Source organism: Ursus americanus, chromosome 4 (assembly GCF_024610735.1).
Source record: "Ursus americanus isolate L20-20 chromosome 4, mUrsAme1.1.p, whole genome shotgun sequence".
Lineage (NCBI taxonomy): Eukaryota > Metazoa > Chordata > Mammalia > Carnivora > Ursidae > Ursus > Ursus americanus.
Genome location: NC_142130.1, coordinates 59,469,424 through 59,485,700, shown reverse-complemented (window position 1 = coordinate 59,485,700; position 16,277 = coordinate 59,469,424). Strand labels below are relative to the sequence as shown.

The 16,277-nt window shown below is 35.3% G+C and overlaps 1 protein-coding gene across 4 annotated transcripts in view; it reads left to right on the top strand.

The window, feature by feature from the left end:
- NSUN3 (NOP2/Sun RNA methyltransferase 3) overlaps positions 1-16,277 on the top strand; it is a 301,891-nt gene that overhangs the window by 20,328 nt on the left and 265,286 nt on the right. For all 4 annotated transcript variants that reach the window (XR_015724230.1, XR_006777400.2, XR_015724231.1 and 1 more), the window contains exons 4-5: positions 4,053-4,207; positions 4,954-5,075. Coding sequence is in view for 1 of the 4 variants with exons in the window: in XM_045785401.2 (XP_045641357.2) it covers positions 4,053-4,207; positions 4,954-5,075 (277 nt within the window). In the remaining 3 variants the exon portion in view is untranslated. The remainder of the gene's footprint in view (positions 1-4,052; positions 4,208-4,953; positions 5,076-16,277) is intronic.

Sequence of the window (16,277 nt, the reverse complement as noted above, 5' to 3'; positions counted from 1 at the left end):
CAGCTTGATTACAAACCCTTTCATATTTGTGCTCCGTCTTTGTATGATTTACTTCCTTTTTTCTCTCCCTCTAGTTTCCCTGTGGTTGCATCCCCTCCATAATGTTAACTTTTGTCTTAGGTCATTTCCTAGTGATTTCAGGCTTTTAGACAACTGTCCATAAGCTGCATTAGCAAATCCTCCAAAAGCTCCTGAGAAACACATAAACTAAATTAAAAAAAGAGTATACTACCTGTGTAAATGCAGCTTTAAGGTGATTTCTTAGTCTTTTTCCTCCTCTAACAAAATTGATGCCATCTCCTGAGCTCCTTCCATGTAGAAATTGCAGTGTGGTGGTAGTAGAAAGGGTAAGCAATGCAAACAAACATCTCTCAATGAGGTAGAGTATGGTTAAGTACTATAGAAGAGGTTCAAAGTCTGTATGAAAGTGGACAAGTCAGTCAAATTTGATGGCGCACAGAGTATGTTGGTAAAACGGTGGGAGGTTAAAATTGAAAAGTTGTCTTGAGGTCTCATTATCACAGACCTTGAAATAAATCAGTAGTTTGAACTTTAATAGATGTTAGGATATCATTAAACATTTTTAATCATGGAGTGACAATCAGAGAAAACATATGTGTGTATATATATATATATATAGAGAGAGAGAGAGAGAGAGAGAGATGTATATATATACTTATACATATATATATTTGAGCAAAGGGTTTACAAAAATATTTCCCCCTCTGCATTAGAATTTCACCTTCATGTAGTTCTCTAGTTTTGTTTCCCTGGTAACAGGATAGATTGTCACTATGTTTCCAGGCAACATTACTCATGATAAAAAAGACCCTGATGGGTAAAATGCATGTGCACTGGGAGAAAGAATAAATAAGCCCCAGAGACCCGATACGGATGCCCTGATTGGTTCTTCCTGAGTGCATTGATTGTTACTGGGCAGTCCTCTTGTAACTGGGCATCCCTCTTGGGGATCCTGGAAGCTGTGCCTATGGAGTTGTTAGAAGAGATGTTGTCTCCTGTGGGACATGAAGCTTTTTAAGCGAGGCAGCTCCTACACCAATGTGAATCTTACCTTCTTGCACCTAAATTACCAACTTATCAAATTACAAGGTCTTCCATGAAAGAGGAATGTCTCACCCTGCCTCTTGGCAAGCTGTGGTTCCTGTCCTTTGTAGGATGATGCCAAACATGGCCTGCATGAATGTTGAGGTGAATCAGACCTGAAAATCTAATGATTGAAAAGACTACTTTAAATAAGACCAAAAAACCTAGAAATTATAAAAGTGATATGATTGACTATTAAAATATTGTGAAACTTAAGAATTAAAGATACTACAAATAAATTCAGAAGACAATGTAAGAAACATTTGCACATCGGATGGCAGATAAAGGGATAATATCTGTACAATGAAAATATATCTTACCTGTTAGTAAGAAAAATATAAATAGTGGAATAGGAAAAAAAAAGGCAAAGGATAGGCATTGACCGAAAAGCAAAACCAAATGGCAAATAGAAGATGAAAAGATTAAACTACAACATCACATCCCAGATCAGACTTAATAAAAACACTTCTCGTGGGAGTTTGGTGGAGGGATAGGGTAATATTTACTAAAAGTAAAAATTCCCCTACCCGATACCCTAACCTATCCATTTCTCTGGAACTGTTTCATAATAATAAAAACATATTATAAAAGGACAGATTTATAAAGACACTTATTGAATTTTATTTTATTATTTTATTTTATTTTTGTTTATTGAATTTTATTAGTGACAACAATGTGAATGCCCAGTGATTGGTAATGGATGAATAAAGGATGATATATCTATTTCATGTACTATTTAGCAGCCTTTAAAAATTATATTTTTCCCAGTTGACTTGGTAGTGTTTATTTTAAAGTATTGGTATATGTGGAGAAGAAGTCTTTTATAGATAGATAGATAATATAAGTTCCTTTTGATGGGGTTGTTGGGCAGTTGGTGGAGAGGGTAGATGAAGAATGAGATGGAAAAAAATGACACTATGAAAATATTATATAATTCCACTTATATCAATTTTATATGGGTATATACATAAGGAGATGTGGTATGATGGTATGATTATCAAATGGCTATCTGAAGACTGGGTTTGAGGTAATTTTTGATGTTCTTTATACTTTTGTGCATTTAAAAATGTGCTTGTATTTATGTATTATATTTATATATAATATAATTTATAATAAATATGTATAAATATTTATAAACATATACACATATATTTAAATAAAGGGAAAACAAAATAGCTATTTCATTAGGGAGTGAACCATTTTGCTAGGTGTCTTCTATACTGAGAAGCAGTATAGCATGTCGCTTAAGAGGTGCTTAAGGATAGGTAGGGCTCTGGAACTAAGATGTCTGGATTTTTAGCTCTGTGAACTTGGGCTCATGGTCTAAGTTTTCTCATCAGTAAAATATAAATAACAATAAAAGTATCTATCTCTTAGGTTTGTGAGCATTAAATGTGTCCCTATTTGTAAAGTCTTAGAGCAATGCCTAGGACATAATAAGGACTCAAGAATTGTTAGTAATTATTATAAACATTTGTTATTACTGCTTTTGCAGTCCTATGCTAGGTATGTTATTAAAATATCACATTTAAACTTAACCAGTTTTTAAGGTAGCCAGTGTAGGGGAGATAAAGTTTCTCCTCTATCCTTTTAGGGTTTCTCATTGGTACTGACAAAACAGATTAGTAGAAGTAAAGCATACAAATTTTATTTAATAAATTTTACATATACATGGGAGTTGCCCCAGGAACATGGAAGATCCACAAAGTGGCCAATTGTAAGTGCTTATATACTAGGTTGAACATAGAGTGCCAGTTGTGGAAAGTAACTAAAATATGTGGAGGAGGAGACAGGAAGAATTTTTAACAAGGTCTGTTTGTACAGATTTCTTGGCCCTGACTCCCCATCTCTGGTGTTAAGAATATTTCTTTCCTTCTGGTATAGGGAGAGTATTTTTCATATGGGATTTCATCTCCTTTGAGGAAGAAAAAGGAAGGTAAAAATGCCCTTCTCTGGTGATAAGAATATTTCTTTCCTTCTGGTATAGGGAGAGTATTTTTCATATGGGATTTCATCTCCTTTTAGGAAGAAAAAGGAAGGTAAAAATGCCCTTCCTGCATCTGCTGTTATTCAAGTACCTTTAACTCAAAATAATCAACATGCCAAAGTGCCATATTTTGGAGAGGCATGTTCTGAATCCTTTCACTAGGTACAGTCCCCATTTTACACATAAGGAAATGGAGACTTTTTTTTATGAGATTATGAACATTTTTTTAAAATTTAAATTCAATTAACATATAGTGTATTATTAGTTTCAGAGGTGGAGTTCAGTGATTTCATCAGTTTTATGTAACACCCAGTACTCATCACATCAGGTGCCCTCCTTAATGCCTACCACTTTTTACCCCATCCTCCTACCCGCCCCCCCCCAGCAACCCACAGTTTGAGAAACTGAGACTCTTAAGGAGAGCTAAGTAACTTCCCCAGAGTCTGACAGTTCATAATTTGAGCCCATGTCTTATCATAGAGCCAGTAGCACTTTACATGTTTTTTTCCATATATCGCATACCTTCTTTTGTTTAAAATGAAAGTGTTCTGTTCTGAAAGGAGCACGGGCGTGCGCACATCTGTGCGCGCGCGCTCTATCTCTCTCTCTCTCTCTCTCTCTCTCTCTATATATATATATATATATCAGTGTATCATTTACTCTTAAGAGCTTTAGGGGAGAACTGTATTTGAGGTATTGGTTGTATAGCATATCTTTAGGAATTCATAATTTGAATGATTAAATGGTCAGCTTCTGACAGGCTGTGTAGGCAAGACTATAGTCAATGTTTTTTTTGTGTGTATATTGCTGTTTTTAAAACCTAAGATAATCATAATATTTACCTCTGTGCCCTATTTCTGCATAATTAATGATGAATTGATTTCTTTCTGAAATTTATTTGCTCAAAAGTGGAAATTTAACAATTCCATTGCATTCATTTTAAAACTTTTTAATCCTTTAGGTTATCTTCACTGTAATGAACACGATAGTCTGAGATTGAGGTGGCTGAAGCAGACATTAGAATCTTTCATCCCACAGCCTTTGGTAAACGTAATTAAAGTGTCTGAATTGGATGGCAGAGAAATGGGAGATGCCCAGCCTGAAATGTTTGACAAGGTACAGTTTATTACATTGTGACAAACCGATGGGCTCCCAATGATACCACTGTTATGTTGCTTTGTTGTTGTTTTCCATCTGCTTCCAGACATAGCCTGATACAATTTCTCAGTACTCTGGGAAATTTTGATAAAGTGAACAAGGAAGCAGTTTTCATTTGATGGTCAGCATGGTTCAAAGGAAGCGGTGACATTGGGATTGGGGATTATTGAATGTTTTTTATTTCCAGGTGCCTCAAAGATACTCAGGAAAAGATCAGATATTATTTGGGTCAGTGCACAAACATGTACACTATATTGCTTTAATTTGGTAACATTTCATATCAGAGTATGACAGTTGAGAAAAAGAACGTTTCAGCAAACCAAAATTGAAATATTAGTTCTCAAAAATAAATGCTGAGAATTCAGAAATATAGTAATATCTGTTTAAAACGAGTAACTTTTGTAAAAGTTTTTGCTGTAGTCCTCAAGAATATGAAACATGAGTAGACATTAGTGGACTTTTAGTCCTCCTGTTCCCCCTCCCCACCAAAAAACCAAACACTGAAAGTGCACAGGACATTTTCCTGTAAAGTATTAATGAAGGAATGTCATGAAGAATTTACCATAGTATACTTTTGGTTTTAAAAGAAATGTCTTTATTTATTAGCTGTTTTTTTTCATGTTTTACAGAGCTTCTCCGTGTATTTTGCATCTGAGACTGTATTTTCAGTGCATGTTTGCATTATATATCCTTTTTTTCTCTAGGTGTTAGTTGATGCTCCATGTTCAAATGATCGAAGTTGGTTGTTCTCTTCTGATTCTCAGAAGGCAGCCTGTAGGATAAGCCAAAGGAGGAATTTGCCCATTCTGCAGATAGAACTCTTAAGGTGAGGGCTATTAACACAAAAGTTATTCTTGTTCGTAATGTAATTTAAGTAGGCATGACGAATCATGACACAGAGAATTCCCCAAATGGAGGGTTTCCTGTGTAGGTGTTGGTAATTATTCCTCCAAAGACTGTATCCAGAAAATTCTTAACCTCTTTCCTTTCAGCTCTCATGCTATAAGGCCCCACTGCCCCCTACCCCACCCCCTCAGTGAAATGTGGTATTGCTGTGCATTGTCCTTTAAAGGACACATACGATTTTACTGTGGTTTAAAGTTGTTTGCATATCAGGACCATCTCAAACCTAGGTTTCAGTACCCTATTCTTTCACCAGAACCTGAACAGCCCCCCATAATAGTAGCTTTAGACAACGATTTTTTTTTTTATTTTTTATTTTTTTGGTAATGGATACATTGTTCTGGATGAGTCAGCCTCCTAGGAAGTTTTAGTTCATTGTTAGCACTTATCTCTTCCCAAAGAATTTTCCAGAAGCGTGTGACCACCAAGAGATACTTGGTTTTCTTCTGAACAGAGGCATTTTGGGACATTCTGTCCTGGTTTCAAAAGAGATTTCTACTTCTACCCTACTCCCGAGTAATTCCTGTTGTTCAATGCAGAACAAAAATTCTGTGGAATATTTAAAATATAATTTAATGATGTATTATCACTTGTTAGCTTTTACATGTGGAATGAGAATGATTAAAATTTTTTTTTGCACTTCTGACAATGTGGTTTACTTCCAACTTCTGATTGATACACAATAATGAATACATGCCATTACCTAAGTATTACAGCCAACTAATATGTAGTCTTGTTCTTGTACCAGATTATGAAATTAGCTCATATGGCTATTTTAGGTAGTACCTACCAGAGGGTTCTTCTAAACATGACTCATCTGGCAGTTAAACTGTTTATGTGCTTCCAGTGTCAGCCTTTCATTTACTAAACCCTAAAATATTTTGAGAATTTTATACCACCTTTCCCCTTCTACCTCTTGGATTATTAGCTTTGGCATGTTGCATAGATTCTGCTATAAGACTTGTTTCTCACCTAAACTTTCTCGATCTGGCTTCTTAGTTAATTATTCCAGCTACTCCGGGCCTTGCTATTGTTATACCTTAGACCCTGTAACAGACAATAAGTTTTACGATGGCTTGTTAGCTTTGTGACCTCTATTTTTTTTTTAAACTGTGATTAAGCAACAAGGCTTTCTGAGAGTATAATTTTTCTTTCTCTCTTATGAAAAATCCTCCATTCACTTCTTTTTCTTCCTGTTCATTACCCAGCTTTCTGTGTCCCATTTTGTCTCAATTCATTGTAACCTATTTTCTGTTCCCTTTATTCTTCCAAATTTATGTTTGTTAAAGTTACTAAAGATCCATTAAATTGACAAATATTTTTCAGTTTTAATTTTACTTGATCTCTTGATAGCATTTTTAAAATCTCATTTTCATTGTAAAAAGCTCAAATAATAAGAATGAAGCAAAAGGCCCTTTTGGCCATGGACCCAACCAAATACCAGCTTTCTTTACTGAGTTAACTGTTGGACTTGTTTGGTGTGCACTCTTCCAGACTTTTTCTATAGCTGTTTTTACAATTATGTGTGATAGAGAAATACATTTAAAAATAACTGCTATCATTGTGTATATATTGTTCTGAAACTTGCTTCTTTTGTACGTAGTTTTTCTTAGTTTTGTCCTTATAGATCTACTTTGTTCTCTTCAACTTTTATGAAATATTAAATAGGGTAAGTCTATCATATTCTATTTAATCCTCTATTTTTTGGATACCTAACATTATTTCCTTTTTTTTTTTTTTTTTTTTTACTGTAACAAACCATCCTTTAATTTGTCTCATTGGACACGATACATTTTTCTTGATTAAATATCAAGAAGTGGAATTGAGGATCAAACATTTTAGATGTATTCAATACTCTAAAACAGTTATACCAGTTTATACTTTCTATTGCATTTGACTTTGTCGCTTGCATGTTCCCTCTTTTTTTTTTTTTAATATTCATTTATTTTCGGGGGTGGGGCCTAGGAAGAGAGAGAAAGTCTTAAGCAGACTCCGCGCTGAGCACAGAGCCCCACACAGGGCTCGATCTCATAACCGTGAGATCAGGACTTGAGCAGAAACCAAAAGTTGGAGGCTTAACCAACTATGCCACTCAGGTGCCCCGGCTTGTTCCCTTTTATAGTATTCTCTTCCCTTGATTTTTGTGGTCATATGCTTTCCTGGTTTTCTTTCTACTTATTTTCTTAATTTACCCTTAACTAGCTCATCCCATAATTTCTGGGTTTCCTTAGGCTGTTGATGTTGGCTCTCTTCTCTGTTTATCTGATGGCTTCAACTGATAAAAGATGCTATCTCTACTTTGTATGTGTCTAAGCTCATATCTTTCTCCCTAGCCTCAGATCTATATATTCAGTTATCTATGACATATCTCCATTTGGAAGCCCCTTGGACACATTAAACTCAATTTGTCAAGAGGGGAACTCATAATTTCTAAAGCTTTTCTGTCCCCCTTAAAATCAACAAAACAAAAAATCAGAAACCCCACTAATCTACCTTTTTTTCTCTTTTGTATCTCAGTAATTTCCATACCATCATACATTTGCCTAAGTCAGAAATCCATGTCCAACCCCCCTTTCTCTTATACTCAGTCAATCCCTAAGATGTTTCAGTTTTACCTGTTAGATATTTTTCAAGTCCATCTAATTCTATCCCTCTGGAATAGCCTAATCTGAGTCTGTCATCTGAATCATTACAACTGGCTCCTAACTGCCTTGCACATCTCCAGGTGTGAGCTTCACTTCACTCTTCACGGTAAAGCAAATCTGATCTGAAATGTAAATCTGATTATGTCATTCTCCTTTTCAAAATCCTGCAGTGGTTCCCATTACCATTAAGATTTCAAATTCCTTAGTATGATATTCAAGTTGTCTTTGTTTGTTTTTTTTTTGTTTTGTTTTTGTTTTGTTTTGTTTTTTTAAAGATTTTTATTTATTTATTTGACAGAGACAGCGAGAGAGGGAACACAAGCAAGGGAGTGTGAGAGGGAGAAGCAGGCTTCCCGCCGAGCGGGGAGCCAGCCCGATGCAGGGCTTGATCCCAGGACCCTGGGATCATGACCTGAGCTGAAGGCAGATGCTTAATGGCTGAGCCACCCAGACAACCCTCAAGTTGTCTTTGGGTATGCTTCCTTCTTACTTCATTTGCCTCATTGTCTCAGGACTTCTCTTGCTTTGTGTTCCACCGGAGCAGTTCTTCAGACTCACCTTACAATGTCATTTCTGAGGCCAGGGCAGGTCCTGTTCCTTTTGGTTGAGAGTTCTTACTCCTCCTCCCCTTTCTTTGGTTAACTCTGGATTCTTTAGAAATTAGCTCTGACCTCTTCTTATTGAAGCCTCCTGACTCCCTAGGACTAGGATTGATATTCCCTTCATGTCCGTTACTTTCATTTAAAAATATATTGTCAGTTTCTTTGCTTAACATTTGCCTTGTACTTATCTCTCTCTTCAGCAAGACTGTCATAAGCCCCATGGGAACAGGGGATAGTCTTACTGTTTTTATTGCTAATACATAATTTGGTGTCTGGTATGTAGAAGGAGGTCAGCAAATAATTGTTTAAAAACACTAAATTACAAGGGCTGAGTATTTAGAATTTAAATATGTAATTAAATGTATAGCAAAGTTAATCTGCCAGAAATGATATAATCACTATTGTGCTGCATAGTAATTAGGCATAAACATAAAGCATTTCCATAATTTATTTTGATAAGTATTGCTTTTATATAACCAAAGCATGGTTTTAGTTTCAGTTTAGTTTTTTTCCCCCCAATTAATACATTTCTCTTAATATCATTTAGCATTTCAATCATTGTCGTGAAGGTCACACATTATATAAACCTCACATAGGCACCTACTTACCTTAACAACTAGGGCTCTTCCTTAGTGGCCACTCCTCTCTCCCATCATCTTATTCCCCAAAAGGAATGGTTTTAGCACTGCGTCATTTTAGTGGCATGTTAACAAGGTGCAAAACTGACATCTCAATCACTACAGGTGTAGATTTTCATGTAATCAGATGGGGAAGACCATCACCCCAGCCATCTCCTATTCTTTTCCTTGAGCAGCTACTCTCCATTTTCTGTCTCTGATGCTTGGTCTGTGTGAGAGATTTGGGAGCCACCTAAATAAAATAGTTGAAACTTTGGGTCCCGTGGCTATGTGGTTATGATGATAATGGGGAAAGAGTGGGACACCCAAGCTGTAGGCGTAGAGAATGGTTCTAATTTCCTGACATCTACAGGTCTGGGGGTTGAAAAGATGAAGGGAAAAATGATAATGCCAGCCACAATTTCTCTTTTACCTCCTGTCCCTGACCCCAGAAAATGAAATATATAGTAATAGTAATTTTCTCATCAGGGATAACTCTATCACTGACTATACCACATACAAAGAAATTTCTTACTTTCTTTGAAATCTTTCTCACCTAGTTATTGCCTTACCTTCCTTTAACGAAAGGTTGTCCTTTTATTCCACAATAAGAAATAAAAGATTTCAAATGCAAATAAAGGCAAGAAAGTAAATATATTGATGTGTGAGTTTTAGTCAAAAGTATAAAGAATTGATAGTAGATCCTTATTTGCATTTGCAGAGAGCAATTAGAAAGCAAAAAAGCAAATATTGCCTAGCCTGATATTGTGGACAGAAGATGGCACTCAGAAGGGAGAAAAGGAGTGGAATGGATAATTGAGAGGCAAATAAGGAAAACTTTTTGTACTGTTTTGTTGAAGACTAGTATTTGTCAGCTGATGGATATGATACTCAAAGATACTTTATGCCCTCTGTGGCTGTATATTCATTTACCTCTCCAGAAGTTATTCATATTTATATTAATTAGGCAATCTGCATAATGTTCACGGTTTTAGCTTTTGAAAACACAATACTGTACAACCAAATATTACTCTTACAGGTTTTTATGAATGTGATACCTAACTTAAAATTAATACTTTATTTATTTATTATTAAAGAATTTATTTATTTGAGAGAGAGAGAGCACACGCAGAGCAGGGCAGAGGGAAAGGGAGAAGCAGACTCCCTGCTGAGCAGGGAGACTGATGCCAGGCTAGATCCCTGGACCCTGAGATCATGACCTGATTCAAAAGCAGAAGCTTAACCGACTGAGCCACACAGGCATCCCAGTAATTTACTTAATAGAAGTTTCTTGATGTTACATTTTTTTAAAAAGAGTAATATTAGTAGATATATAAGTCTTTTAAAAATTCTTTTAAAAATCAATGTATGTTTATAATCATGAAAATGGTAATCTAACCTGATTTTTCTTTTTAGCATGGGAAGCTTATTATAGGAAGACACAGTGATGACAGGAGATAGATCCCAAAGCATATGTGAGTTCATGGTACACTTATTGAGGACTCTTCAATTTATCCATTCAGAAATGGAAAAATTAGAATCTTCTGTTTAATTTATGAAATATGAAGATAAAATTATATACAACCCTCTCACACATCTTCCCCAAAACCATTTCAGAAGATAAGAATGTGGGACAACATTATAAAGAATAATTGAACACAAGCCAGTTCTATTAATGCAGTACCATTTGAAAGTATACCTTTATTATTTCTCAAAATAATTTCTGAGACCAGTCATTTCTGTTACATACTATGTATGTACAGACTACATAATCATATTCTCTTGCCTCATTTTTATTTAAATGTATTAGGAAAAACAGAGTGGGAAAATATGCTGAAAATAATATACACATAGTCTCTTTAGAAAGTGGCCATGGTGTTTGTGCAAAAGAAGTTTACATAATTTTTAGATGGGAAAGCACAAATGGAAGAGTATGATTTATAAGAAAAATATTGGTATGTTATTGCAGTAATGTATCATGTCATCCATTTCCTCAGAGAAAATCAATCACATTTAAAATACTGACCCCTTCTGGTTTCCTTTTCTCACTAGCTGACAAATAAAATACAATTTGTGAACTCATTGAAAAAGGAAGCTTAGATTATTCAGTAACATTTTGAAAATTTGTATAAATCATCCAGATAACTATCCTTAAAAAGTGGTACTCTGACAGCATTGTGTTTTAAAAGAAACATTAAAAAAAAAAGTCCTCAACAACTCCTCTGTCATGCTCTTGAGGTGAGATAAAGCTCCATAGTCCTACTGACTATGGAGCGTAAGTCTTCATCATTCATCAACATAGTGACCAAAATATTGATGTGTTCATGTTGGAAAAATAGCATTTAGACATATAGTCTATTAGAATGGAAGATTTCCACCACTGTTTCGGCTATGTATGTAATTTCTTTTTAAAGGTCAACTGATTCAGTTAGCTTTGCATGCTGTCATTATATGCTTAGTCATATGTTTGGAATCCAGACAACAAAAGCAAACCACTATCAATACAACTGCTCTTGCTACTACTACTACTTTTCTTCCTCCTCTTTCTTCTTTTTTTCTTTAAGTTAAATGGCAGGAGTCAGAGGTTCTCAATTAAAAATCTGTAATTTGGGCAACATACACACTTCTTTTTAATAAGAGTGTACAGATCAAAATATTCCATATTAAATGAAATTGTAAAAGGTTGAGAAGACATCCATAGTTTGTAGCTATTTTATTTTCAACATTAAAAATATCCCAAGTGTAGATTGACAGTATGAAATACAATCTTGAAAATGAGATTTTATCAGCATTTATTAATTTATCCACTTTTATGAAGTATCTCTTTTGCATCAGAACTTTTCTAGGCAGTGCAGAAACTAAAATATATGCGGAATGCTCCTTGTTCTCAAGGTCCTCAGGGCAATTGTCGTAACATGGGGCAAGAACATGGTAACAGAATAGAGTAGAGAGGTAGCGAGAGGAGGGACACCCAGCTTTGGTCAGGTTAAGGATGGAGTGTGGCTTTAACAAGTTATATTTTACAAAATAAGCAACAGATAAATATTTAAATTAAAGATATTTATTCTAATATTTTTTCCTAACATGGAAGTAATATAGTCTCATACAGCATTTGGAATATAAAAAGAAATATAAAGAAGAAAATAAGCCATCCATTGAAAGAAACTTATATTGACTTACTTCCTTTGACTGCGTATAGTAATAACAATAGTAGAAATCATAGTGATATATAATTTGGTATCTTTTTCCATTTAATTTATTGTGAACATGTTAATTATTAAATAGCAGTTGAAAGTATACTTTTGAAATGGCCACATCATATTAAATCACTCCATTCATTTATTCAGGTAGCTAGGAGTATGAAAGACTTTCCTATGATAGAATCTCATTAATGAAAGAAATAGGTACAAAAACATCCTAGTGGAGATTAAAAACTCAGCCTTTTCAATGATCCAGGCAAGAGCTTGCTAACTCTTTGGGGAAGGAGTTAGCAGCTGGCCTGTGATCCATTTCTCTTTTGATTTCTAGGGAGGCAGTTCCAAGAAGGCAGGCGACCCAGTTAAACATGTTGATAACTGACCTCCTTGGTAAATAGATTAATAAATTTTGCTGAGAGGAGAACTCTTTCTTATGACATGCTTTGAGCAGAATATCCCTGGTTAGGCTTGCCATGGTAAACACAACCTAGAATCTAGATTTATGAGGCACAGCTTCCTGGAGAATGTCATACAGGCTATTCAACTCCCCAAGATATATTGGAGATGTGACATAACCTAAATGCTCCCCATTGTGTGAGGTGACCTGTGAACTTTGCTTAGAGAACTCATCTATTATCTGAGCTAGAAAACATTCTGAGCTATAAGCAAGGCTGAGGTAGCCATGTTGGGGGTCCCTGCCTCTTTTATGCCACTTGATTGCTTGTATACTTGAAATTATTAGTAAAGCTGGATAGTGGCTAAGCTCTCTGGCTCATGAGAATCTGATTTGACAGTCCAGTCCTTTGTGTTAGCTCACCCCTAAACCCCATCCAGGGTCGTCTGATGAAACCTCTTATTCCAGTCCCACATCTAAATCTTGAAATTCAATCAACTAATCCAGACAGCTCTTAGACAGAAATTAAGAGCCCTTCCCCTTTATATCCTGTGCGTCGAAACATGATTAAAAAGGTGAAAGGGTAGGGCCTGTTGTGCCAGAGTTTAGGCAGTTCCAGGACTACAAGAAAGTTTGTGATTTTCTTGTGATTCCATGAACAGTGATTTTTCCGTTTTGGCTCCACTCATTAGTAAAAATAATAACAATGGATGCTGTTCATTGACTATATTAGCTACTTTTCCTCTCTTTGTTTGCAGAGGCTCAAGTAAATAGGTGGAGAGTCTTGAATTGTTTCTTCCAGCAACATGCCTACCCCTGCCTTGTAGGTGGAGGAGGAAGAATCTCCTCCTTCATAGAAACAGGATGCAAACATGGTGACAGTTCTCCCCTCACTGGGTATTCTTTCTGTTTATTGTATTTGAAGTATTTATTGAGTGCCTTTTATGTTTTGGGCACCAGTGGTAAAACAGGGCAGATTCAAATTTTGTTTGACTTGGCTGCTATTATTTTGTAAATAATTAACCATCCATCATTACTGATTTAGAAGTTTCATGATTTCTATCAACGTCCCTGAAACTGGCATGCTACCTTATTAGCTTACAAGCAGGATAAATACCAGTCCCTTCACAGTTTTTGACTTTGTGGTACAAATATTTTCTCCATATTGCGACTTGGTGGCTTACCTTTTACTCTTCTCAGTGTTTTTGTTTTTGTTTTTACAAAGAGGTTATTGCTTTTTAAATATAATTTATTTTATCTATATCTTCCTTTCAGATGAATGCTTTTTTGTGTGTCCTGTTTAAGAAATCTTTCCATACCTTAGATAATCTCTTGTGTTATTTTCTGGAAGCTTTATTTTTTAACTTTCACATTTAGGTCTATAATACACCTCAGGTAATTTTTGTTTAGTAGTGTGAGGTAGGAATCTATTTTCTTCCTTCTCGTTTTCCTTCCCTTTTTTAACCTTGCATGTGGATACCTAATTGTCCCAACAGCTTTTATTTTATTTTTTTAAAGATATATTTATGTTTAGAGAGAGAGAGAAAGCATGTGGGAACAGGGAAAGGGGCAGAGGACAAGGGAGAGAGAGAGAATCTCCAGCAGACTACCCGCTGAGCATGGAACCCCACATAGGGCTCAGACTCAGGACCCTGAGATCATGACCTGAGTTGAAATCAAGAGTCACACACTTAACCAACTGAACCACCCATGTGTCCCTCAAGAGCATTTATGGAAAAGTCTGTCCATTTACCAGTACTGTGTAGTGCTACTTCTGTCACAGATCAGATGTCCACATCAGCATCAGTCTGATTTCTGTTTATTCAATTGCTTTGTTTACAGATCCTCCAGCCAGTGCTACACTAACTTAATTACCATAGCATTAATGTCATGATACGTAGGTGCAAATATTCCCTTTTTGTTTGTTTCATTTTGTTTTGTTAAGAGTATCTTGGCTATTTTCGATTCTTTTGCATCTTTACATTTTAGAATCAGCTTTTCAGGTTTCATAAAAAACTTGTAGGGATTTTGATTGGAATTACATTAAATCTATCAATTTAGGGAGTTTTGTCATTTTCCTGCTATTTCACAATATTGATAAATTTTTTAAGTCTAAAAATTTATGGATTCTTTTGGATTTTTAAGAAAACCCCTCATAATTCTGTAATATCTAGAAATATGTAGGTAATTTTTTCTGGATTCTGTATGATATTTTTCCTAGGATTTTTTCATGTGTGTTCATAAGTGAAACTGGCCTATAATTTTTCATTTTTGAAATAGTCTTATTAGAGTTTGGAATTAAGATTATACTGGCTTCATAAAATGAATTGAGGAGTGGGTTCTCATTTATATTCTCTGAAACAGTGTATGGAAAATTGCAATTATTTTTTCCCCTTGAATATTTGACAGAAGCTGTAGTTGAAGCCATAATGGGCCTGGAGTTCTATGGGAAATTTTTTGACCGGTGATTTAGTTGTTTCTTTAATGGTTACAGGACTCTTTTTTTTTTTTTTTTTTTTAAAGATTTTATTTATCTATTTAACAGAGAGTGTGTGCACACTCAAGCAGGGAAGTGGCAGGCAGAGAGAGAGGGAGAAGCAGGTTCCCCACTGATGACGGAGCCTGATGTGGGGTCGATCCCGGGACCCTGGGATCACGACTGGAACTGAAGGCAGACACTTAACCAACTGAACCACCCAGGCACCCAGGCACCCCACAGTTACAGGACTCTTAGCAGTTCTCTCTCTCTTTTTTTAATCAGTTTAAGAGGGTTTTGTTTTTAAGTAATTTTCCCATTTTATCCAAGTCTACAAACTTACTGACATAAAGTTGTATATAGTATCTCCTCATTATCTTTTTAGTGCTTGCAGGATTTATAAGGATGTCCTCTGTTTTATTTTTGTTAATCAGTCTTGCCTGAGGCTTGTCAAATTTCTGTGTCTTTCCAGAATGTAGTGTTTAACTTTGTTCATCTTTTTTATTGTAAGTTTGTTTCTTGTTTCCAAACATATGGGGATTTTTTCGTTATCTTATTAGTTTTTAATTTTTATTGTGATCAGAGAACATATGCTAGCTGTATCGGCCTGTTGTTTACCTCTAAAGAATTATTTAGGATAGTGATTTTTAAACTTTGCTTTGTAAAGACATAGGGATTTTGTAGCATTGTTGTAGGAGCCATCCTGAGGGAAGGGAGAGGGATGACCAGCAGAGCCTTATAGTTCATCACAGCAGATCCAGCTAGAGATGTGATAGCTTCATCTGGTTAAACTTGTAGGATGTCATTTGAAGAAAATTTGTTACTAAAAAAATAAATTAATAAAAAGTTTGAAAAAACTTATAAAAATCATGTAAATCAGCAATAAGCAATCTCTCTTCATTTATAAGCACATTTGCTATGGGCCAAAATTAAGTCAATTCTGGTGGTTTTCTTAAAAGCTTTTTAGTTCTTTTTCTTTATGTAAGTGAAGAGACAATATTTGATAGTAGATTAAAGACCCTATGTAAAAGGCAGGCCTAATGTAATCTATTGTCACTCTTCCTAATTTAAGCAACACAAATCTACATTCCTTATATTCAGTCTTAGTAGAGAGCTTTTCATCCCTCGCCCACCCTCCTATACCAGTCTTAATGAGGTAGTTAACTGTTGGTGGGAAAGACAATAAACATAAGA